Source organism: Rattus norvegicus, chromosome 7 (assembly GCF_036323735.1).
Source record: "Rattus norvegicus strain BN/NHsdMcwi chromosome 7, GRCr8, whole genome shotgun sequence".
NCBI lineage: Eukaryota > Metazoa > Chordata > Mammalia > Rodentia > Muridae > Rattus > Rattus norvegicus.
In genome coordinates this window covers 112,815,919-112,841,174 of record NC_086025.1, presented here as the reverse complement: position 1 = coordinate 112,841,174, position 25,256 = coordinate 112,815,919, and the positions used below count along the sequence as shown (strand labels likewise).

Here is a 25,256-nt window from a genome sequence, read left to right as displayed (position 1 = left end):
ATGGCCATTTTTAGAAAAGCTCTGAAGGCACTGCTGTAGCTGCCGTAGCCTCTGGCCTCCATCTCTGTTCATCTTGTGAGCAGTGAGGGGGATCCCACAGGACTCAGTGTAAGTGTCTACACTGCACAGTGCTGAGTGTTGGCAAAAACGTGTGGTCGTTTTTATATTATTAACATTGCCGTGTAATAATGCCGTCCTCTCTATGAGCTGTGTAGGGCTTTGCAGGCTACACTTCCCTTGGCCCTGAGAATTCTCTAGATGGGAGGCAGGGACTCAGAGGGTAAATTGCCTATGGGCCTCAGAAGAAAGCAGGCTCTCCCTGGCCTGAGTGCCCACCAGTGTTGCTCTTCCTGAGAGAGACTACCGCCCCTTGGAAAGCCTGGCATACCAGGTGGCCAGAGGTGGGAAACTGTAAGGAAGCTACTGGTTGATGTGTGTGGCTCTTGCCTGGGGTGGGCTGACAGGCAGTCAAGCCAAAACTGTATGGATGCGGTTCATGGTAGTTGGAGAGAAGGGAGGACTTTCAGATAGTGGGTCCACGTGGAATGCTCACAGAGGCCAGGGACATAGCCCTGAGGTAGAGTGAGTCATCTTGAGTGGTTTGGGGTCCTGCCTCACATCCAGAAGACATTGTATGATGTGTGAGTGTTCCAAAGGGGTTTAAGGCTGCAGGAACGTGACATTCTGGGCTTGCTAAGGATGAATCGTTGCTTCGTGAAGCAGTTGCTCTGGTGCAGTTAACGGGACTTGATATTTTAAAGTCCCCAGACGTCTCTGTGGGAGCAGAGCCCGAGTGTGGACTGTCTGGGTCCCTCTCGCAGAGATCTCTCCCACTCAGCTGGGGCCAGGAGGCCTTTCCTTTCACCCACACTTTCTAGTGGCTGGGCTTGATTTGGGGAAGAGGAGGGAGCCCTGTCCGGCTGGTTACATGTCCTCAGCCACCCTCATTCTCAGGGAGGACACTTGATTCCTGCCTGAAGCAGCCCCCATCCTTCAGGACTGGCTGGCTACAGGGTGGTGCTTAGATAGGATGGCTGTTGGGCACATGAGTTATGTAACGTTAGTGATGGACCAGGAGCAGAGACGGTGGATGTCATGTAACGTGAGTGTTTGCATAGCTGTGATGTCCCCACAGCTCTGTCAGAGTGTGATGTGAGGTCTTTTCTTTCCTGTGGGAAGGCTAGACTGGCAGCTAGAGACCCTCGGTTCTCTGTCACACTCTTCCCTCCCAGGCCTACCAGATACCCCCCTTTATACTGGTGCCTTCAGTCAAGGACGTCAGTTAGAGCGAGGTATCTTTTTTTTTTTTTTTTTTTTTTGGTTCTTTTTTTTTTTCGGAGCTGAGGACCGAACCCAGGGCCTTGCGCTTCCTAGGCAAGCGCTCTACCACTGAGCTAAATCCCCAACCCCTAGAGCGAGGTATCTTGGTGACCCATTTATGTCCATCAGGGCATCCGAGCTGGAGCTGGGAAGGGCTGACAACCTAGGTCTAGTCTTTTCATTTTTCCTGTGGCCAAGCTGGGGAGAGACCCTGGGGCATGTGTGTTCCTAGACATGGGCTCGCCTATTGAGCTGCACCCCATCCCCGAGTCTCCCCATATGTATAAGTAAGGGGAACAAGTTCATAGGCAGGACATTGAGTGAGTTGGGTCTGATCTGGGTCTATTATTATCTTCTCACCCAGAGCCGGGTTTGTTGAAAACTCAGCTTTTCTCTGCCATTTCTGCCCCTACCTCAAGTGTCATTGCCAACACTAAGTTCATTTCCTAGGTGAACAACTTGAGTGTATGCCACCTCTGCTTGACTTGTCTGAACGTACAATTCCGAACCCCTGGAAGCTGCGAGAGGGATTGGCCTGCAGACGTGTCACTCTGAGCAGAGTGACCGGTTACACATACATCCGGGCATTGCTGCTGCTTTGAAATATCCAAGGCCTGGACTCAGCCTCATTGTCTCTGTACAGGGAGACCCAGGGAAATTACAGCCTGTGCACCATTGTGCAGTCACGGCAGAGGCAATGGAGGGTTCGGGGCTGTTGTAGACAAGTGGCTGAATGAAAGCAGCAGGTAGAAGGTGCCACACCCAGAAGCCCTCTGTGGAGTGAGGGAAGTGCTCCTGTGTGTAGATGGTCCCTAGGCAGTCCCAGGAAGCCAGGACTGTGACACCTCTGGGGTGGAGGGCACTGGCGCTGGCCACTGCTTGCTGATGTGCCTCATTCTGCCTGCAAAAAGAACAGGGGTTCCCAAACTGGCCTCCAAACTCCTAGGTTCAGTGATCTTCCGACCTCAGCTTCCTGAATGTTACCAGGCTGCTTCTGATGGCTGAAACGTGAATGTTACATCCTTGAAGAAAATCACACGGGTTTAAACGAACTCCCTGCTTGCCCAGTGTAGGAAGGTCAGGCCACCCTTCACAGGCAGCCAGCCTCACTTTAGGCCCTGACCCCATCCAGTGAAAACATACCCCTGGTTTTCACAGAAGGGTCTGGGCAGGGTTGGGGTTCTTTAGGACCTCTAGCTCTTCCGCTGCTGTTGGCTGGCTTTGGCACTTTTAAATCCCTGCTGTGGTCAGTGTGCTTCCTCTGAAACATTGAGGGCTTTCCCCATGGGCAGCTAAAGCCCTGGCTGTCCCAGACCCCTCCCTCTGTGGTGGCTCTTGATCCATGCTTACTGGAGAAGCTGGGTTTTGCACTGTTGGCGTTCCTAATGCCCCACCTCCTCGCCTGTGCTCACCCAGCTCCTTGGCTGCTGCCCTTTAAAGCAGCTCCAGGCATCAGTTCAGTGTCTTGCTCTATGCTGCCCTCTGCCCTTCCCACAGCCATCGCTGTCCCTGCTGCTGTCACTTGGGACTTCCTGCATTGTGTCCCAGGTACCTGACTTCCCTGGGACTCCTTGTGGTCACTTACCCTCCCAGGTAAGGATGCTCACAGCTCAGCACCTGGGATTCATTCTGCCTGGTTTGAGCATCTGATGCATGGCCCCTCTGGTCTCTGTGGTGCCTGGCTTCTCCCCTTCGTGTCAGGGAGGCCATCTAGCTTTGTAGAATAGTCCTTTGTTCTCTTTCACTGCTGTAGAGGTGTCTACTGGCTGCTTATGACATTGTGTAGCCCTCCCTGTGTGGACAGGCATCTGTGCTGTGGCCTCTTCTGCTCTTGTCTTGAGGCCCTTGCACACTCTTGTGTACGTTCACCAGGATGGACCGCCTGCTCACTATGTACTTGTGAATGGAATTTGTTGTCTGGGGTTGGCTATCTAGTGACCCTGCACAGAGTCTTGTGCTGACACCCCAGGGAAAGGCACCTGCAGTAGTCTTTGTTTAGAAAGCTTGCTCCCGGGGACTGGAGAGATGGCTCAGCAGTTAAAGAACACTGGCTGCTCTTCCAGAGGTCCTGAGTTCAAATCCCAGCAACCACATGGTGGCTCACAACCATCTGTAATGGATCCGAGGCCCTCTTCTGGTGTGTCTGAAGCTACAGTGTACTCATATACATAAAATAAATAAATATATTTAAAAAAAAAAAAGAAAGAAAGCCTGCTCCCAGAAGGTAGTGAGGAGGCTGGGATTCAGGATTCTGCAGCCATGTTCTCAGTGCTAGCCGGGATATTAACTCATCAGAGAGGCTCCAAAGCCTCTGCCCCACAGGCACACATGAATCTGTCTGCACGGCGTGCATGAGAACTAGTAACCAGAATTCAGCCTAAACCCCAAAACACTGAACTCTGGGCATGATGGTGTACACTTTTAATCCCAGCACTCTGGAGGCAGAGACAGTCAGATCAGAGACAGTCCTGACTTGTCTACATAGAGAATTCAAGGTCAGAGAAGGCTCCATAGTTAGACTCTGTTTTTTTTTTTTTTTTTTAGAGAAACCAACAGGCCAAACCAAAAGACCCCACTAAATTCAGGGCTGGAGAGATGGCTCAGTGGTTCAAAGCACTTGTTGATCTTGCAGAGGACCCAGGTTCCACTTCCAGCACCCACATGGTAGCTGGGAACCATCCTAACAGTTCCAGGGAAGCTGTTGCCCTCTCCAGACCTCCGTTGGCACCAGGCATGCAAGTGGGACACAGACATAACATGCAGGCAAAACACTCACACACATACAGTCCTAAAAATCACAAAACAGCAGCGAAACCCCAAAGAAACCCAGAGCAAAATCACTGAATTCAAGGCAGGGTTAAGTGATCCCCAGGAACTGAAGGGCTTGGATCCCCCTGTTGCAGCCTCTGCTTCTGATGTCCCCACTCGCCAAGCACAAACAGGCCAGGGTTGTGTAAGTTTTCCTCTCTGCTTCAGGCTTCGATGGGAATGTGGGCCTGGGAGAAGGGGACTGTGGAGCCTCCACAGTGGCCTGTCTGGTGGTGTCTTGATGGGAACAGTATTGTGGGAGAAGTGGACCTCTGACCTGTCGTGAGACATGTGACCTTTTTCAGAAAGCTCACCAAGCAAAGCTGCCAGCTGCTGGCCAGCCACTCTTTCCTCTAATCCCCTCTGGAGAAGGGCCAGCTTGTGGGCTGATGTCTGTCTCTGATGTGGGCCAGCTTCCCTACAAAGGCAGCGGCTTGGAGGTTGGTCAAGCTGAGCTTTCAGTCCTTCCACACCCCAGGTCTAAGAAGAGCTCCTCATTCCCAGACTACAGGCCCAGAAACAAAGGAGCCCAGATGCAGTGTTCAAGTGAGCCCCTTTGAGGGAGTGGAGGAGGCATGTAAAAATGGGCCTTCCCCCAGGGGATAAGGACAAGCAAGAACAACATTCCCTCTGGGCCATTCACATTCCAGAGAAGCAAGCGCTTGCCCACCTGTTGCCAGTACAGCCTGGCCTGAGGGTGGCCGCTGCCTGAGCATGCTCCTCATGGCTACAGCTCAGCCTGGCAGGGTTCAGACCTGAAGTGAAATGAATGGAAATCTGCCTGCGTATTGTGGCTCTTGATTGTAAAGCCAACACTTAGGCTGAGGCAGGGGGATCACCCTGAGTTTTAGCTGGCTTCAGCTACAGTGAGACCTTGTTTCAAAGCAGGGGGGAGGCGGGGGGGCGGGGTGGAGTTTGAGATGAAGTGAGGCTGGAGGGAGGGCTAGGTGGTTAGCGAGTGCTTTCTGCAAGCACAACCATGAGGACCTGAGTTCATATCCTGTCACCTACTTAACAAGCACTTAGTGTGAGACTTAAGTCTCACATGCACAAGTCATCTCAGAGCTGGGGGAAGGGGGTCACAGTCTGAGCCAGGAGGATTGCTGGGGCTTGCTGCTTCCAGCCCAAACCCAAGCATATGAACTCAAGTTCAGAGAGAGACCTTTCCTCAAAGGAATACCCGACACCCTCCTGGTCTCTGCTTGCACACATGTAATATATACGCACACACAGAGCATACACAAACATACCATGCTACACACACATGCTAAGCATGGGTATACCATATTCACACACACACACCACGTACACACATATGCATATATACATACACCATAGACACACCATACACATTGCATAAATACCCCATATATACCCCACATACATATCATACACACATTTATCATATAAAAACATGCTTACTGTGTACACACAAGATTTAAAGAGAATCAGAGACCAGAAGTAGGGCCAGCCTGGGCTCAGAGGCTGGTGGGAATGTGACACCCCCACCCCACCACACCCCTCTATGATGGGAGGATGCGGTAGCATGAGAGCAGTATGGTAATGACAGCAGCGTGCACATAGGAACTTGAGTCTTGTTTTTTCCTGGAAGCTCCTCTGGCTTGGGTGTGGCCATGTGCCCTTTGTGCCAAGCAGAGAGAAGTTGCATAACTTGTCTCCGACACACAGCTAGAGTGGCAGAGCTCAGAGTCAGGTGTAGGTGATGTGGCTCCAGGGCTCAAAGACCAGGCAGTATGATGAAGGAAGGCAGTGTAAGGAGGCTGTCCTCACAGAGTGACAGCGGCCTGTCTTCCCAGAGTAGGCTGCAGACGTGGCCTGTGTTGGGGGAGGGGAAGTCTACTGTGTGGGTTCCTGGGTTTGACACAGCTCATTGCCCAGGGTGAGGTTGAAATGTATTCCAGACCCTCCTTCCCACTCCCCTCTGACTATGCTTTCTGGCCTCTTCTGGGTCACACTCAGTTCCCTGACTCCTGAGTTCCCTAAGGTGGAGGGGATATTGTATTGCCTACTCCTTGTTTTGAGAACTGGGTTTCCCAAGCTTGCTTCCTTCCTTCCCATTAGCCACAGGCCTGGGACTTAGCATGAACCCTGTCCTTGTATCATGGTGGCCCTGAAGGGTCTCTGCCCAGGGAGGATACTCCTTGGTCTGGGTGCTCTGACCAGATAAGATCTACTTCACATGAAGTGCCACATGTGGCCTGTCCAACTGCTCCTGTGTGAGGCCTTCTTGGCACAGCCTTCTGAAACATCAGGAGGGTGCAGGCTGGCTCCACACCATTGTCCACGCCGTGTCCCCTGTCCCCAAATCAGTGTTCAGCAGACACATTCTAGCCTCGTCGCTGTCCTCCACCCAAATAGCAATATAGCCGTGAGAGAAGAAACCATGGATATGACAGAAGGTGGCCATGTATAAGCAGTGGGGACAGAGTTCAGAAGTGAGAATGACAGACCACTGCAGACCCCAAAGCAGGTGCCCTGAAGCATGAACTTTGATTTCCAGGAGTTCACAGTGTTGTCACGGAGAAAGCAGGCATGAGTCCCCCTATGTTGGTGTCTCTAACTCAGGGGACTTCCTTATTCCCACAGTGACTAGCCCCTGGCTAGAGTGACAGCTGGTGACAGCATCTGTCTTCCTAGACTCGCCTTCATGTTGTACGCGCCCCCCCCCCCCCAACCCTGTAATAGTCCTTGGCTCCCCTTGGTGTGGCCTTCTCAGGCTGGAAGACAGTGGATGTGACCCAGCTTCCATCATCTGCCCTCTCCCTACCTCCTTCCAGCCGAACACTCCTGCTCAAGCCAAACTGCAAAGTGTCAGCAGTGGGGAGGGTCCAGGTGACAGAGCCCACAGAGTGTGCTGGGTGGCTCCAAGGTCAGGCCCCGTCTTGCTCAGTCACTCACAGTGGCCTTTTCCCGTGTCCCTGCTGCATGCCTGGCATCATGGGCCTAGAGATGTGGGAAACAGTAACACTGGCCTAAGTGCTGAGTGGCTAGCACCAGCCAGGTTCTGCTCCAGTGGGCGGGGCCCAAGGTGGTGGTGCTGTTTTTGGTGAGGTGAGAGTTGGTGATCTTGTTACCTTGAGGATCAGGGCAGAGGAGGAGCTCCTGAGCACTCAGACATGTAAGGCGACAGGGCTTCTGCTGCTCAGGCTCAGGCAGGAGGCTGGGAAGGAGGCCGGAGGCCGGGAAGGAGGCCGCGGGGAGTCAAGACTAGAGCCCACTCCTGCCGGTGCTGAGTAGATTTCAGGTTTTGGGGGGGTATTGTTAGAGAAGAAGTCAGTCCTTGTGCTCAAGAGCCTCCCTAGCCGTGCCCCTTCTCCACCACGTAGACTCCAGATCTTGCAGGAACCCCAGAGGTTCCTCCTTAGTCAGCAGTAGACTCATTTTGCAGCCAAAATCTGACCTGAATTGGTGTGAGACTAATTATAACTTTTAAAGGTGTTACCGAGGCAAGTGAGCTACATTTTTCTCTATGGGGGTGCTGTGCATGGGAGGTTTGGGGGTTGCCTAGACCCCTGTGTGAATGCCAGACCGTGTGCAGTGCTGTAGTCTGTTTACTTAATTACGTATTTAATTTTGTTGACACAGTCTTATACACCCCCGGCTGGCCTCCGCTCACGGTATAGCCAACGCTAGTCTTAAACTTCCAAGCCTTCTACTGGGATTACAGACATGAGCCACCACGTCTGGCCTGTATGGTACTAGGGATGGAACTTAGGGTGCTGTTCTAAGCAACAGCTCTACCCACTGCGCCCCGTTTCTAGCCCTACACCCTTTTGAAAGGGTGGACAATCCTGGTTGCTAAGCTTATTGGCTCAAAGGCCATGGCAACAGGACAGTATGCACCTTTGCTCTGCTCCCAAGATAAAAGCCTGCTCTTGTGTTCAGGTCCAGCTCGGCGAGGTTCAGGCTCCAGCTCCACCAGCCGACTCAGGGTCTGAGACAAAGCGCCAGCTTGAGACCTGGCCTCTTCAGAGTTGCCAGGTGAACAGTGGGTGGTGGGGTGACAGCACTTACAGCCACTGGGCCACTGGGGGACCAAGCAAGTGCTTGGCTTTACTTTTTGTGTGATCTGAAATCTGGGACTGAGAGGGCTAAGGGACTGTACTGGGAGCAGTTAGCACAGAGACTACAGAAAGACACGGTGTCAGTGGCCCTTGGCTCACTGTACTGTTTGATTATGCACCTTTAACAGTAACAAACCCCAAACTTGCCAAACTTTTTTTTTTTTTTTTTTTTTTTGGTTCTTTTTTTTCGGAGCTGGGGACCGAACCCAGGGCCTTGCGCTTCCTAGGCAAGCGCTCTGCCACTGAGCCAAATCCCCAACCCCCAAACTTTTAATCCCAGCACTGGGGAGGCAGAGGCAGGTGGGTCTCTGAGTTTCAGACCAGCCCGGTCTACATGGTAAGACCTGGTATAAAAACAAAACAAACAAAATGATAGCACAGTGGGTAGAGACCTTTCTGTTGCGATCATAAGGACCTGTGTTTGGCTCCCCAGCACCCATGTAAAAGGCCTGATGTGACTGTACATACCGGTCACCTCAGCATAAGTAAGGTGAGATTGTTAGGGCTTGCTGTCACCCTAGCCAGAAAACAGTGAGCTCCAGGTTCACTGAGGGACCTGTCCCAAGGGAATAAGGCAGAGAGCAATAGAGGACACCTGATCGATAGCCTCATATATCTGGTCTCTGCCCATGTGCACAAGGGTACACACACATGGCACATTTCACGGATGTGAACCCAGGCTTTTCTGTGTGGGTTTTGATGTACTAGAGAGTATTTGCAAACTCACCCTTCCCGTAACTCTTTGTCGTAAGATCCATTCCACACAGAGGTCAGAGGACAAGCTGATGTCATGAGCCTTAAAGTCGGAGTCATTGATGACACAAGCCTTCCGGCTTCCTAGGCTGTCGTGCTCAGGGTAGACAGGCTTTGGCACTGTGGAGGGAGCATTTGGAAGGCCCGATCCTGCTTTCTGAGTTCCTGTGCCCAGTTTTCGTTGCTGCCTTCCCTGACAAACCTCCCTGCCCGCTCGTGCAGGCCACATCACTGGACAGTGCTTCTTCCTTGGTTCCCTCAGACTCACTGTTCCATCTCAGCGGCTGACTGTACAAAGGAACCATCAGAATTTAGTTGGTATGTTTCCATTTCCTGTCAGTCAGATGCTTTTGTAAACCAGACAGAGGCATTTGCTTCAAAGTCTCTAACACAGGCATTCAGAACACACTCAGATTCACTGGGAATTTATTTTTTTTAAACCAGCTAAAAAATTCTATTTCATAGTATCTTAGGATTTTTTTTTCTTTTTTTCGGAGCTGAGGACCAAACCCAGGGCCTTGTGCTTTCTAGGCAAGCGCTCTACCACTGAGCTAAATCCCCAACCTCTATTTATTTATTTATTTATTTATTTATTTATTTATTTATTTATTTTATTTTTTGGTTCTTTTTTTCGGAGCTGGGGACCGAACCCAGGGCCTTGCGCTTCCTAGGTAAGCGCTCTACCATATTTATTTTTTTTTAATCGATGCCAGATAATACTGTTTTGGGTCACAAAGCCCTGCATAGAGCCTTCCTTGCTTGATGTTTCTGATGGTGCTGTCACAGGGAGGGCCTCTCAAACAACAGCTCTGTCCTGTGAAGGAATGTCACAAATGTGTCTGAGGACATTTTAAGGGCAGTTCTAGGGAGCTTGCCTCCGGCAGGCAGTGTAAACCTGCTTGGGACAGTTTGCTCCTTCCTTTTCAGTGGTTAAGGTAGAAGCACCCAGCACTGAGGCCAGCCTCACTTTCCCTCTTGCTCAGTTTGACCACTCAGATTGCTTTTCTGCAAGGTAGGGAGACAGTCTCTCTTTTGGGCCTTTCCTCGGTCACTGGGTCTCAGCCTCAGTGGAGGTTTTGATGTTCTGCCTTCATTGCGGAAGTTTCATTGTGGAAGACTCCTTCCGTGTTAAGGAGCCGTCTCTTCCTCACCCTACCCTGGGTTTCTGCAGCTGTCTACATGACCGACCTTTCTCACCTTTCTCTCTTCCCTTAAAAGCACCCAGCCAGATGCTGTGCTCACTCTGGGAGACTGCGCAGGGAGATTTTCTTTTTCCCTCTTGAGACAGAGTCTCATATCACCCAGTCTGACCTTGAACTGGCTTTGTATCAGGAGTTGACCTTGAACCCTTTCTTCTGCCTCCCAAATGGTAGGATTACCATCATGTATGCCCAGTTCTGTGCAGGCTGAGAGCTGAACGTAGGGCTTCAGGCATGCTAGGTAAGCACTCTACCAACTGAGCCTCACCCCCAGCCCAGGAGGATTCCTTGAATACAGGACACAAGAGTTTAAGGCCAACTTTGGGCAGTGGGGATGGAGGTCAGGATATAGCACCATGCTAATTTCTTTTACCCATATAGCATGCCAATATGCATCTCTACATGCTGTAGACTTTAAAAATCTATTTTGGGCTATGGAGATGGCTCAGCAGTTAGCACTCGTTTCTCTTGCAAAAGACCTAGGTTTATTTCTCAGCACCCACAACCGTCTGGGGGCCCACAACCATCTATAATTGTACTTTCAGGGCACCTGACACTATCTTGTGGCCTCTAACGGCACCAGGTCCACGTGTGGTGCACCTAACTAATGCAGGCAAAATACTCATACACATAAAAAAATATAATTTTAAAAATCTAAAAGCAGAAAACAAAAAGCCAAATACAAAAACCAGTCCTCTGAAACAAATTGAGACCCACAGGAAGTTCAGACCTAGCGTACAAGGTGCAGGCTCCTTCCATGGTGACATCCTCCTTGGCTATAACTATTTCAGAGTGGTTCCCTGAGGGCAGCACAATGGGGACCGGGCTGTGAGGCTCACACAGTTCTGTATTGTCACCCGTGGGAGGGCATGTGTCTATGTAGTTCTGCATGGCTCATCTCATGTGCATTTGTGGACCCATCATGATTTCTTGTTGCTGGAAGGAACCCACCTCCTGCAGCACATTCCCTAACCCCTGGCTCTGTCATATTGAAAATGCTCTGTAAATGGACTCAGTTTCTGACTCAGGATTGACTACTTTAACTAAGCATAACGCCCTTGAGGCAAGCCAATGCTGTGTGTATGGATACTTCCTCCTTTTGGCTAGGTTTCCAGTACAGTGTGATTTCTCTGTTTTCGAGCAGGTCTTAAGTTCAATTAGAAAGCTGTTGGGCACTGCCACAGTATTCATGCCATCACTGAGTCCTTAGGGTCATGGTGCCATGCTGGTTGTTGTGATTCATGAACATCATAGCTGTGTAAGACTGTTGTTGGTCACGTCTCCCTTCCCTCTTTTAAGATCTATTTGTTTGGGCTGCAGAGATGGCTCAGTGGTTTAGAGCACTGGCTGCTCTTCCAGACGTCCTGAGTTCAATTCCTAGCAACCACATGGTGGCTCACAACCAACTGTAGTGGGATCCAGTGCTCTCTTCTGGTGTGTCTGAAGACACAGCTACAGTGTACTCACATACTTAAAATAAACGAATCTTTTTTTTTTCTTTTCTTTTTTTCGGAGCTGGGGACCAAACCCAGGGCCTTGCGCTCGCTAGGCAAGCGCTCTACCGCTGAGCTAAATCTCCAACCCCAATAAACGAATCTTTAAAATATATTTATTTGTTTAATGTATGTGTGCTCTATCTGCATGTTTACCTATGTGCCAGAAGAGGGCATCAGATCCTGTTACAGATGGTTATGAGCCCCCGTGTGGTTGCTAGGAATTGAATTCAGGACCTCTGGAAGAGCAGTCTTAACCTCTGAGCCATCTCTCCAGCCCCCATGTCCTCTTTTGAAAGCGTGTATAACGACTTCGGGTTCCATGGAAGCTAGTTCTTGAGGCATATGGGCCAGTTCCAGCTCAGGACCTCTGGGCCCTGTGTTTGCGGTGTATGGTGTCTTTAGTGGTAGGGGCTTAACTTCCATATCTGGAGGGCAGTAGTGATAGATGAATGTTTTAGGAATCTCTCCAGTAGCCCTGCCCAACAGAGAGGGCTCCTTTCACCTAGTGTTGGTGCTGTTGTTTTTCAAGATAGGGTTTAGCTCTGTAGCTCTGGCTGTCCTGGAATTCACCTTGTAGACCAGTCTGACCTCAAACCCACCTGTCTCTGCCTCCCAAACTCTGGGATTAAAGATGTTTATCCCAGGGTTGGGGATTTAGCTCAGTGGTAGAGCACTTGCCTAGCAAGCGCAAGGCCCTGGGTTCAGTCCCCAGCTCCGGAAAAAAAAAAAAAAAAAGAAAACAAAAAAGTTTATCCCAGGACCAGGCAGACACTCTCTTTTTTAATGCTGAGAAATAGTGTTAAGGTCTGGATATAAAGGTTTATTTGAGCTTCATTTGGTGACAGACACTTGGGCTATTTCAGGCTTTCTAAGGGAGAAGGGGCTTATTATAGCTCAGAGTTCCTGGTTATAGTCCATCAGGGTAAAGAAGTCAAGGCATCAGGAGCTGCCGATCAATATTTTAGCAGTCAGAAGAAGCCAGTGAATACATGTGTACTTGTGCATGTGTGCTTGTTTTCAGCTGCTTTCTCTACTGTTACCATTCAGATCTCCTGCCTAGGGAATGGTGTCACCCAGAGTGGGCAAGTCTTCCCATATCAGTTAACAGAATCAAGATAATCCCCTTCAGCCTGGTTTAAATCCCATCTTCCTGGTGATTCCAGATTTGTCAAGTTGACAGTTAATTCTGCCTGGCACAGTGGTTATGGACTCTCAAGCTCAAGCGATCTTCCTGCCCCAGCCTCCTGAGGACCGAGACTACTGGGCTGGGTTGCCACACCAGGCTGCATGGTTGTGTGAGAAATGGCCTGGTGATAATCTGCTTTATCTTCATGACAGTGTATGTGTGAGGTTCAGCTTCTCCGCCTTCTCATCAGCATTTGCATCAGCACCGTCTCTCACTGTGTAGTTCTGGGGGGTACCTCTCTGAGGTTTTCATCTTCCTTGCTATTGTCTGATGATGTGATGTGCTCACTGGCTGCGTATCAGCCTAGTCAGTGCTCTTCAAGCCTCTTGTCTCTTTTCAGATTGGATGGTACAGCTGAGCTCTTGACTGCTCTGTTCTGCCAGGACACCGGCTATTACCCAGGTCTGTGCCCCAGGCACGCGCACCACCCGGCTGCACAGGGGCAGAGACAAGCAGATCTCTTAGTTCAAGGCCAGCCTCATCTACAGAGAGGCAAGACAGCCAGGGCTCCACAGAGAAACAAAACAAAATGGCTTCTTTTTTGGTGGTGGTTGTTTAAGAGATTCCTCTGCCCCAGCCTTTTGAGAAGGTTCCCTGCATGTTTCTACTTTGTATACAGTTAATTTTGTAAGTTTCCTTCTGTGCGTAATGCTTCTGGTGGTTAAGTCTTGCCTACCTCCGAGCTTCAAAGGTTTTTCTCTTTTATGGTTTTTGTTTCTTTGTTTTTTGAGACAGGGTTTCTCTGTATAGGGCCGGCTGTCCTGGAATTGGCTCTGCAGACCAGGCTGGCCTCAAACTCAGAGATCCACCTGCCTCTGCCTCTGCCTTTGCCTCTGCCTCCTGAGCACTGCGATTAAAGGTATGTGCTACCACACCCAGCCTCTCTTTTATAGTTTTACACTTTATATTAAGACCTGGGTCTGGAGCTGGAGAGATGGCTTAGCAGTTACCAGCACTCATGGCTCTAGCAGAGAACCTTGGTTTGGTTTCCAGCATCCATATGGTGGCTTACAGCCAAACATCTGTGATTCTAATTCAGGGGATCTGTGCCCTTTTCACCTCCAAAGGTACCAGGTACACATGTGGTACCCATACATACATGCAGGCAAAATACTCTTGCAATTTATACATTTTAAAATCCAAGTGAACATGGTGGGTAATGCCTATATATAATTCTAGCACTGGAGAGGCTGAGGCAGGGAAGGGTTGCTGCTTATCCAAGGCTAGCCTGTGCTACATGTTAAGACCTTGTGTCAAATAAAAAATCCACAGTCCACTTTGCACTAAATTTTCACCTGAGCATTTATTTAGGATCAGGCATGGTGGCACACACCTTTAATCTCAGCACTCAGGAAGCAGTGACAGGAGGAACTCAGAGTTCGAGACCAGCCAGGGCCACCTAGTCATACTCTGTCAGTGGCAGCAGCAGCCCCAGAAAGCATTTATTTGAGGTTTAGCATGAAGTAATGCAAATATTTATCTGACTACAAGTCCACACCGAGTCATAAAAATTGGACAGGACAAAGCAGGAACAAACTAATTGGTGGTTGTTTACATTTGGACACAGTCATGTCATGCACACCAGAGTCTTTTAAACAATAGTCATTGTAGATCAGCAGAGGACAGCCAGCCTCAGTATTGTCCTGCAAGATGCTGCCCTCCATCTCCTGGTTTCTCCTCCTTTATCCAGGCTGATGGGTGTCAGGGTTCCCACGGTTACGCCCAAACTCATTTAATGTGCGCTCTCTCTCTCTCTCTCTCTCTCTCTCTCTCTCTCTCTCTCTCTCTGTGTGTGTGGGGGGGTGATATCAGGGGTTAATTTCCACCTGAACTCAGGTCATCAGGCTTGGCAGCAAGTGCCTTTACCCAAGCATCTTGCGCGTCCAAAAATGGCATGTTTATCATTGGGACTTCTGTAGACTAGAACCCCCTCATCACTTACGTAGTTGCCCTGAAATACTATAGAACTCATTTGGCAGCGTCTTCTGAGTGTGCGTGAAGTGAGTTGCAGTATGTTCAGACTCCTCCGTCTTTAGATGCTGCTGGTAAGCCCTTGCCCATTAGATGCCTGACCACACTGCGCCCCAGGCTGCCGCCTGTCCATAACATGGTGGGATGTGACCTCCACATTGCAGTGTGGTGCTGCAGGAGCATGGAGCTCTGGGCTCCTCAAGGTCAAGGCCGGATCTTCCCAAGTCCATGAAGGTCCAGAGGTTTCAGGATATGTTCCTCAGAGAGGTGACTCTGGTGTATCCCTACGACCGTCTGCCATACCGTTAGCAGAACTTTGACAGTTGCTCAATTAAGAATGGGAACCATGGGCTGGGGGAATGGCTCTTAGTTAAGGTGCTAACCACCAAGAATGAGGTTTGGAGTTTGCTCCCAGAACCCATGTAAAAAAAACAAGAGGTAGCTGCATTGGAAAGCCCCAAGCCAGTGAGAGATCCTGTCTCAAAAACAACTGCAGGCACACACAGGCACACCTGCACACAGGTGAAACACCACCCCCACCCCCAAAAAAGAATTGAAACCTGCTAGAGCAGTTGGAATCCAAGCCTTGTCTTGTATGTCTCCTCCCCACCTTGAGGAACATGGACTATATTTAAAAGGGAAGCCACAGAGACCATGTGGATTAGAGGGTGCTACACCAGCTGCAGGTCCCCCAACCACAGTCACTTTTGCTTCTCTGAGGACCAGGTGCTAAGCCAAGCCAATGCTCTCTTTGCTGTGGGATCTGGACCAGGAGTGCTCTCTCCCAGGGGGACATCTGTCTGTCTTGGGTGTGGGACAGTGGGACGCAGTATCTCTCCTCCCCTATACCCACTATAAGCAGTGCGTCCCAGGATCTCAACTCTCCTCTACACACTGTAAGCAGTGGGTCCCAGGATCTACTCCCCCCTCACCCCCTGTGTACGTTATGAGCAGTCCTGCAGAGCTTAGAGTGATGCAGACTGGATTGCAGATGTGGTCGGCAGCCTCCACATGGGTCTCGGGTCTGGGTCTGGGTGGAGGAGCTTTTAAGGGGACCAGGGACCAAATGTCTAAGAGTGATGGCATTGCTTTAACTGTTGTCTGAGAAAATGTTCTAGAAACCTTCAAATCATTTGGTAGGGGGCTGAAAGCCAAGTTTCACATCTTTATTCTAGTTCCGATGTAGATGATATCACTTCAGAGTTGCCATGGGGGAAAAGAAAACAAACATAAGATAATATTTGGGGGAAATGCTGGAGATTTAGGGGTATCTTTGCCCACTCCATGTTTATCCTTTTAATCTGGGGTGACAGGCAAAGACGTTGATTCATAGCACAAACCTTTCTAAAGAAACGTCTCTGGCGCTCGCTAGCTTTCGACTTGGCAGCCGTGCCGACAGCAGCTGTTATTAGGCCGCCACGGCATCTCTCTCCAGAGCTTGCCACCAATCCTCACACACAGACACCTTCTCTGCTTTTCAGTTTCCCAATTTAGATGCCTTCCTCATTTTTTGAGTCTGGAATCTGTCTTTTAGTTGGTGGTTAGGGATTGTTTTTGTGGAAGAGAGCAATTCAAGGTCTCTGCCTGGGTCCCAGTGTTCTGACAGCTAGATGTGGAGAACAGGGTGTTAGTGGGAGCCAAGGAGGAGTGCCCAGGAATAGCAGCAGGCAGGGCGGTTTCTGGACCATAGGGCAGGTGTGAGTTGTCTGGACCTCACAAAGACAGGGATGTCACTACGTTGTGGCCTGGATGCCAGCTCTGAGATTTGGAAGGGACTGTGATCAAGCTGGGCCCCTCTTACCCCTTTCAGCCATGCGTGCACTGGTGCAGTGTGGATCAGTCAGTGGTTTGGGCCCTCCAGGTCCTCCAGGTCACCTGATGGCTGGGTAGCACTGACTTCTGCCAGTAGGTGGCAGCACTGAGGAGGGTGAGGCTCGTAGGGCTCTGATTCCTGGGTAGAAGGCACAGTTGGATTCCTGGCTGCTATAACAGAATGCTGGAAACCAGCCTGTTTCTCCCTGTTCTACAGGCTCGGCAGCTGAGATCCAGGCTCTGACCACACTGTCCAGTGGGGCCCACCTCTGGTTCATAGTCAACTCTTGTTTGTCTTCAAGTTGCAGGGAAGGGCCCTCACATCAGGGTACTAATGCCTTTCATGAGGGCCCCACCCTCCTGACCTTCCAAAGACCCCCCCCCCCCAATGCTGTCACTGCAGCTGTCACTCCGGGGCATCACACTCCTAGAGCACATTCTGATGATCCTGGAAAGTTTTGTGCTTTGAAAGTAGCTCCGGTCTCTGGCCCAGCCTTGCTCCGGTTGGCCAACACCCAGTGGGTACCTGTCAGCAGCTCTTCTCTGGGCTGTAGGAGGATCACTTCTCCATGGCAAATGGGACCCCTGCTCCATCTAGAAATAGAAAGACTTCGCTTCCACAGAGACATCATCTACCCTTTGCTTCGCTTTCCCTCTGGAAATTTCCTCAGTTCAGCCATGTTCCTTGTTGTGGGGCCACCTCACTCATGTTCTCTGGAAATGCGGCCGAAAGCCGGTAATGAGGTTGAGTATGATAAATCGCCTGGGTGCTGGACTTGGTGCAGGAGATTCAAAGACGGGAATAGTGGACCCACTGCCTCTGAGCAGGATAGGAAGAGAGGCTCATGGACAGAATGTGGACCATGTGTTCCTTAGAGAATAGTTAGGGCATGTGAAATGGATTGGAGTATACAGTCAGGGAAGTGTCTGGGCAGGGTTTTAGGGAAGAGGATTCCTACACTGAGTTCGAAGATGATTTTTGGGGGGGTTGTATAGGGGGCAGAGGTAGAGTACTTTCCTGGCCTGTGTAAAGTCCTGGGTTCTATAGTTTGAAGTTTGAAGATGTACAAATTGGGAAGAATCATAAAGTCTCCATGATAGCCCAGCTGGGTCCCAAAGGGATGGGTGGCTGTAAGCCATTAAATCCCAAAGCCAAGTCCTTCAGGTAGATTCCCATAGCAATAAAACAGTTTTGCCAAGCTGGGTGATGGTGGTTCACACCTTAAATCTCAGCTCTTGGGAGACAGAGACGGGGACCTCTGGGAGTTGGAGGCCAGCCTGGTCTACAGAGTGAGTTCCAGGATAGCCAGAGCTGCACAGAGAAATCCTGTCTCAGAAAAACAAAAACAAAAATGAAACAGCAAGAAAGACAAGAACAGGGGTTGGGGATTTAGCTCAGTGGTAGAGCGCTTGCCTAGCAAGTGCAAGGCCCTGGGTTCAGTCCCCAGCTCTGAAAAAAAGAAAAGAAAAAAGGAAGAAAGAAAGAAAAAAAGAAAGACAAGAACAATTCTGCCCACATCAGGGTGGTACATGTCTTTCATCCTGGTACTCTGGAACCCGAGGCAGAAGGATTTGAGCTCAAGGCTTGCCTAGGCTACACATAGCAAGACCTTGCCTCTAAAGGAGGGTGCCAAGAGGCCTGTGGGGTGGTTCTGTGTGCCATGGGAGGGCTTCGGCAGCAGTACTTAGGGACTGCCAGGGTCGCAGATAGGGAAGCCGTTGTTGACAGCTGTACGTCGGCACTCTTCTGTACCCCTACATCCCGAGCCGTGTTCTGGCCTCCTGACTTCCTAGGGAATGTTTAGGACGTTTGGCAGACAAGGGTCTTGGTCTGACTAAGGGCTCAGACCATCACAAGGCCATTGTGATTGCCCAGAGACGCCAGGCTGAGCCTGTGATGCAGACCTCACCTCACCTCGCTCCCGTTTCTTCTCTAGGCCAGCCCGCCACTCACTGCAAGAGATTCTCTCAGGGAGCCTGCTGCGGCTGGGAACCATGACAGTGAGGGGGGCTGCGCTGGCCCCAGACCCAGCATCACCCACAACCACAGCAGCTTCACCTAGTGTCTCTGCCACCCCCGAGGGCAGTCCCACAGCCATGGAGCACCCCGTGTTTCTGATGACCACTGCCGCCCAGGCCACCTCCGGCTTCTTTGTGTGGACAGCTCTACTCATCACCTGCCACCAGGTACCTAGGTGTGATGGGGGATCATCCCAAGTATCCTGGGGAGTAGGGGGTTCTAATTCCACAAAGCATGCTTTAGGTAAGCCAGGCTACAGTAGTGTAAGCTCTGCTTCCTAGGGTTTCTCTCCCACACCCCAGCTCAAGGGAAGCATCAAGATTCTGAGAAGACATAGACTTGTCTGCTATGATCCTCTGCTCAGAGTCAGTTGGCCATGCATATATCCAGCAGAAGCCTGGAACTGTTACTGTTACACATGTCTTGGGAGCCTGAGGGGGTGGCAGAGAAGCAGTTTGGTATATGTGGGTGGCAGCTCAGGGAGAGAAGTCAGGTTGCCTGTCTCCTGTCCTTACCGCCTCGGGAGGTTGGGTGCCCAAGGAGGAGGCTTACATGAGGATGTAGAGGACTGGGTGAGTCTGCTCAGGCCCCTGGCATCCCCTCACTAGCTGCTGTGCATCTCAGTCTTTTTTTTTTTTTTTCGGAGCTGGGGACCAAACCCAGGGCCTTGCGCTTCCTAGGTAAGCGCTCTACCACTGAGCTAAATCCCCAGCCCCTCATCTCAGTCTTTTTTAGATCCATTAGTGTCCAAGGAAATTGGCTCACAGCAGATGGAAATATTTTGTCCTTTTCCTTAGGGCTGGCCTGGTCTGGGCCAAGAGTGATGTCATGAGAGTCGGGCCTAGGCACTGAGGCTGTGCTCTTAGCTCTGCTTCCTCTGAGTTGCACTGCCTTCTCTTACCTCCCTGGGGACACTGCAGTGCTGCCCTAGTTCAGCAGATTGAGGAACTAGGCATAATGTGAGCACAGGACATAGCCCGGAAGTGTGTCCATGTCCTCCAGAGGGAGGCTCTCGGCTGCCCCACTCTCTCTAGCATCTGTGAAGGGACAAGGCAGAGTGGCCATAGCCAGATGGCTTTAACTCGCCCTTGATCAGCCCTTCAGCTAACTCAGTACAGACTTTGGGAACTTGACTTTGGGGAGACAGAATGAAGAGAATCACACATTGAGAACCACAACTTCAACCACATTGTGGCCTTCCTGTCCCCTGTAACTGAAGGTGGCTGTAGATAGTGCCACACCAGCTTTATGCGGTCCCTTTGATTGGACTCTCATGATGAGAGGCTTATCATCTGCTTTTACAGAGCAGGACTGAGGCTCAGAGTAGGTAAGTTGCATCAGGCCATAGAGCAAGGAAGGATAGAGACAGATGTCAGCAGCCTTCTCTTCCCATGGAGCAGGTGGGAGGAAGAGGGCAGACAGGCGGGTGGGAGGCAGGCATAGTAGGGCAGACAGGCGGGTGGGAGGCAGGCATAGTAAGGCAGACAGGCGGGTGGGTGGCAGGCATAGTAAGGCAGACAGGCGGGTGGGTGGCAGGCATAGTAAGGCAGACAGGCGGGTGGGAGGCAGGCATAGTAGGGCAGACGAGGGTGGGAGGCAGGCGTAGTAGGGCAGATAGGCGGGTGGGAAGAAGAAGGCAGACAGGCGGGTGGGAGGCAGGCGTAGTAGGGCAGATAGGCGGGCAGGAGGCAGGTGTAGTAGGGCAGACAGGTGGATGGGAGGAAGAGGGCAGATAGGCGGGTGGGAGGCAGGCATAGTAGGGCAGACAGGCGGGTGGGAGGCAGGCATAGTAGGGCAGACAGGTAGGTGGGAGGCAGGCGTAGTAGGGCAGACAGGTGGGTGGGGGGCAGGTGTAGTAGCAATGGGCCTTGGCTGACTTGGTGCCCTCCACACAGATCTACATGCATCTGCGCTGCTACAGCCGCCCCAACGAGCAGCGACACATTGTGCGCATCCTCTTCATCGTACCCATCTACGCCTTCGACTCCTGGCTCAGCCTCCTCTTTTTCACCAACGACCAGTACTATGTGTACTTCGGCACTGTCCGTGACTGCTATGAGGGTGAGCACACTGTGGAGCGGGGCTTGAGGGAAGGCTGGGGAGCTAGGGCCATGGCGCCAGGGGTGCACACCCCCCATTCATCTCTAGGACCTGAGGCTGGCACATCATTCCTCAGTCCCTCGGGAGCCTCTGGACCAACCTCACAAGGATGGATCTGGATTCTGAGGAGGCCAGAAGAAGGCATTGGGAGTGGAAAACTGGGATGAGGCTCTGGAAGAGCAGCCAATGCTCTTACCTGCTTAGCCATCTCTCCAGCCCTAGCCTTAAACTCCTCCACCCCAAGACAGGGTTTCTTTGTGTAGCCCTCCCAGGCTGGTGGTGAACTCAGAGATCCTCCTGCCCCTGCCTCCCAAGTGCTGGAATTATAGGTATATGCTACCACGCCTGGTTTTATGTAGTGCTAACACAGAATCCAGGACTTTCTAGGTGCTAAGCAGGCCCTCTGCCAACTAAAAATACATCCTCAACCCAGTGTGTGTGTGTGTGTGTGTGTGTGTGTGTGTGTGTGTGTGTGTGTGTGTGTGTGTGTGTGTGTGTGTGTGTGTGTTTTGGAGGAATGGGGGGCTCATATATCATAGGCACGTGCTACACCTCAATCAACCCCATAATTTTTGAATAAAGGGACTTAGTAGCTCACTGAGCCCTGCCCAGCCTTTCTGTGGGCTGCATTGATTCCCAGGCACCCTCCTCCCAGCTGGCGCTCTCAAAAGTTCCTTCCAGGAGAGAGCATGGAGGCAGGTGTTCCACTGTGCTTGATATTCCTGAAAGCAGAAAACCCCCGGGGAGCCTTTCTGGGGGCGGGGCAGGGAGGGGGGGTTTCAAGTATCCTCCCTGCAGCTGCTGGGCCTCAAGTGGGCACCTGAACCAGCTTCTGCTCCCCTGGTTCTTTCAGAAGCAAAAAGTTGTTCTTTGCTGCGAATATGTCTTTGTCTCTCTCTCTCTCTCTCTCTCTCTCTCTCTCTCTCTCTCTCTGTGTGTGTGTGTGTGTGTGTGTTAGGTTGTCTGTGTGTCCAGTGTAGTCTAGGGGCCCTGAAGATAGGACCTGTAGTAAACAGTGGGGACATGGGAAGGGGGGCCTACCAGTTTGTCCTCTCTCAACACCCCAGAGCACAGAGGGTGGCACTCCACTTCAGAAGCCCCTTTGTTCCTTTAACCTGCCCCAACCAGCCCCACTGCCAGCAGAAAGGTCAGCTCAGGAAGTCTGCCACCTATCTCCTAGCAACGCTGTTGTCTCCGGCCTATCTTCTCCCAGGGTGTTTTCAAACAGCACACAGCACCTGACCCTCTCATTCTCACCCTGTCCCTTCCGTACTTCCTTTCAGATCTCTGTTGGCTCTAACCTAAAAAAGCACACATGCACGCACGGGCGCACGCACGGGCACATGCTCACACACTCACACACTCACACTCTTCTCTTATCCTCACCATGCCGGGCACCTGGACTATAGATTTCCCTAGGTGTGCGTTCAGAATTTGCGTGTTGTGCTTACGTACTGTCCAGAGCTGAGCTGTGCGCTGCCCCCACTCTTCCTTTCATTTCCTTTGGTTTGGGGGCCTTATACATCGGGGCGTTCTTGCCACCACTCCTGAGTGCTGTGCCTGCAGCTCCCCCCACCCCCATCCTTTCTGTGTAGAAGCCTGGGTTTTGCTACTTGTCTTAATTTTGGGTTTGCCCAGTTTTCTGTGCTTATCACTGGTTTATACCTGAACACTACAACTGGGTTTTTAATAACCAGTCCCGCTTTCCCTAAGGTGGCCGTGTATGGCTCTGTTAGCACTGGTTCTCCTTAGCAGTCTGCGCTGCCTGCTATCAAGGCCTCCTCTGCCGTCACCCAGGCTGCCAGTCACCATCATTCTGGGGACCTGTGTTGGTTTTTCCTGTGCTGCCTGGGTCACCTGTCCCCATTTCTTCTTCATCTATGGTTCTCTCCATTAGTCAGGGCCCATCTTCCACCAGTCTCCTGAGAAAGCTGGCCCTAGGGCTGCTGGTAGGAAGCCTGAAGTGTCTTCAGTGGATTGCTTTGTGACTGGCGTCTTTTGGAAGGGTCTACACCTCGAGGTTGTTGTCTGGGTCCTGCAGGCTTCCTCTCACTGACTTCAGCTCCTGCTGCTGCTCTTAGGGAGTCTGATGGACTCTGATCCAGCTGCTTGCATATTCTTCTGGCTTTTAAGATCTTGCTTTTAACCTCAAAGTTCCAAAATCTCACTGAAGATAGAGTAGTCATCACTGTGCTGGGGGAGGCCTTGTGGGCTCGAACTCCCTGATTCAGGACCCGAGACCTTTTCTTGTTTCTCTTTGATATTTCCTTTTAAAAATTATTTAGTTATTTAAACCATAAAGTTTAGTTAGCAGCCTGGCGAGGGCTGAGTTTCAGAGATAACGAGTACTTTTTCCAGGATGCCGCAGCTCCATCTAGCACCCACCTGATGAAAGCTATAGTTCACACCAAGCTGGGATAGGCCACGAGGCCAGAGTGAGAACCAATCACCATGGGTTTGGTGTCTGATGGTATTGGGGTGAGCTAAGAGCCTGGGAGGCTCAATGACCAGACATGGAGATGTGGCTTCCTCTGTTCCCTACAGTGTATTTTGTACAGATGTTTGTGTGGCGTTCACAGTTTACCCCAGGTTCTTCCCTCCCCGGCACCAGACGGGGTACGCATCACAGAGCCATTACACAGTGTGAAAACAGGGCTCAGGTAGTGTCAACACTTGCCCAGGACGTACGTGATGATGGTGAAACACCAGGTGCCTGCCTGGCTCTTTGTAGCCAGGATTTGATGCGTGCCAGCCAGGCTTGGTGCAGGAGAGGGAAGATTTTACATGCCTAGGAAGCGCAGTGTCCTTCACCCCACTTCAGAGCTCAGATTCTTGTTGAGATAGGTCTCACTGTGTAGCCCAGGCTGGCCTCTAATTCGTGATCCCTGTGCCTCAGCCTCCCTTGCACAGAATTACAGATATATAGCGTCACACCTGGCCCCAGAGTTTGTGTTTTAGACACCGAATCTTGACATGTGGCCCAAAATGAAAATCTTTCTTGACAGAGATGGTACAGTGAAAGAACGAAGGGCCTAGGACGGGAGTAGGGAGGGAGCTCAGTGGGTAAAGATGTTTGCCGCCAAGGCTGATGCCCAGAGTGCCTCCTAGGACCCATGTGATGAAAGGCGAGCTCTTCTGATCTCCACACACGTGTCCACACCCATCCAAATACATAAGTGAATGCAATTTACTAAGAGCCATAGGGCAGTTTGCTGCCAGTAGGATACCCTGATGGCCACAGCTCACAAACAAGACGTGTAAGAAAGAGCTCAGTGGGTCTGAGTAAAGGGAGAGGCTGAGGGAGGAAGAATCAGAAGCAGCCTGTGGGGCGCTGGGAGCGGATGAGGAACCACCAGGGAGGAGGGTGTGGGGGGAGCTTAGAGGGCAGGTTTACACAAGGCAGGTCCCCTGTCCGCCAGGGCTGGTCCATTGTACTGTGATTGCCCGAGTGCCCCTGAAAGATGGGAAGGGATATACTGAGGCTCGGTGTACCAAGCAGAAAGTACTTTAGTCCACAGCTGACAGTCGTTTTCTAAACATATCCTCCTCGGTTATCTGGAATGGCCCAGATAGCTTGGCCTCTCCAGATCCACTAAGAGTTTCTGTGTAGGAGAGGCAGAGGCCAGGGGGAGGTGCTCAAGTTTAACAGAGGACAGAGCTTGGAGCAGCCAGATGCACTCGGGACCATCAGTTCTATACAAGGTACCTACCGTAGGTGGTAGTGGTGTATACTGAGTAGTGTATAACTCCCGGCCTGGGGCGCAGCTCCAGGGACACTTCTGAGCAGGTTCTCACTGAAGTCCTGAGCTCCCAGGCTGAGCGTTGTGGCTGTTGGTAAGGACCACAGCTAAGACACTGAGTGGGCCGCAGTAGCACAGACTGCAGTCTCCTGTCTGGGTAGTTGGTGTCTAGAGAAGCTGCCACTGAGGGCTGGTGGGCCGCAGTCTCTGCTGAGGGTCTGCTTCTGATGCTGATTCTGACAGCCAGCCAGGAGCTCAGACTGCCTTCTCTGATGATGATGCTCACTGGAAATACTCTTTCCAAATCAGGTGTGGTGGCACCTGCCTGTTACCCAGCCTGTTTGGGAGACAGAGGCCAAAGGACCTCTGCCAGTTTGGGGCCAGCCTCAGCTACATGATGAAGCCTAGTCCTGAAAAGCAGGAAGGGAGAAAAGTGTGTTCATTCATGATGTGAAGTTCTTGTGGGGTCTGCCATGAGACTGCAAGGTGCCCGTCTGCTGTGTGGGCAAGCCTCCATGTTTCATCTTGATCCTCATCCTCCCTTCCTGATGGCATACTCTTGTCTGTAACCTTACCCGTGGTATCTGGACTGAAGCAGAAAGTTCTAGATATCCAGTAGTCCAGGGCAGGAGTAGGTGAGACCATCACTCTGGACTGTGGGTCCCATGATCACTAATGTATCCCTGGGCCTAGCACACGGCCTGGCATGCAGGCTGTGGTAGGTATTGCTTTTCTAGAGACCAGGTTGGAGTCACAATTGAGATTG

The 25,256-nt window shown here is 51.3% G+C and overlaps 1 protein-coding gene across 7 annotated transcripts in view; it reads left to right on the top strand.

The window, feature by feature from the left end:
• Positions 1-25,256, top strand: part of Tmem184b (transmembrane protein 184B) — a 42,887-nt gene that overhangs the window by 7,224 nt on the left and 10,407 nt on the right. For 6 of the 7 annotated variants that reach the window (XM_006242013.5, NM_001173370.1, XM_017594986.3 and 3 more), the window contains exons 2-3: positions 18,568-18,817; positions 20,546-20,711. In XM_006242013.5, coding sequence (XP_006242075.1) covers positions 18,626-18,817; positions 20,546-20,711 — 358 coding nt within the window. In that variant the 5' untranslated portion in view covers positions 18,568-18,625. Of the gene's footprint in view, positions 1-9,119; positions 9,285-18,567; positions 18,818-20,545; positions 20,712-25,256 lie in introns of those variants that run through there. The other variant, XM_039079585.2, reaches the window with a different exon arrangement.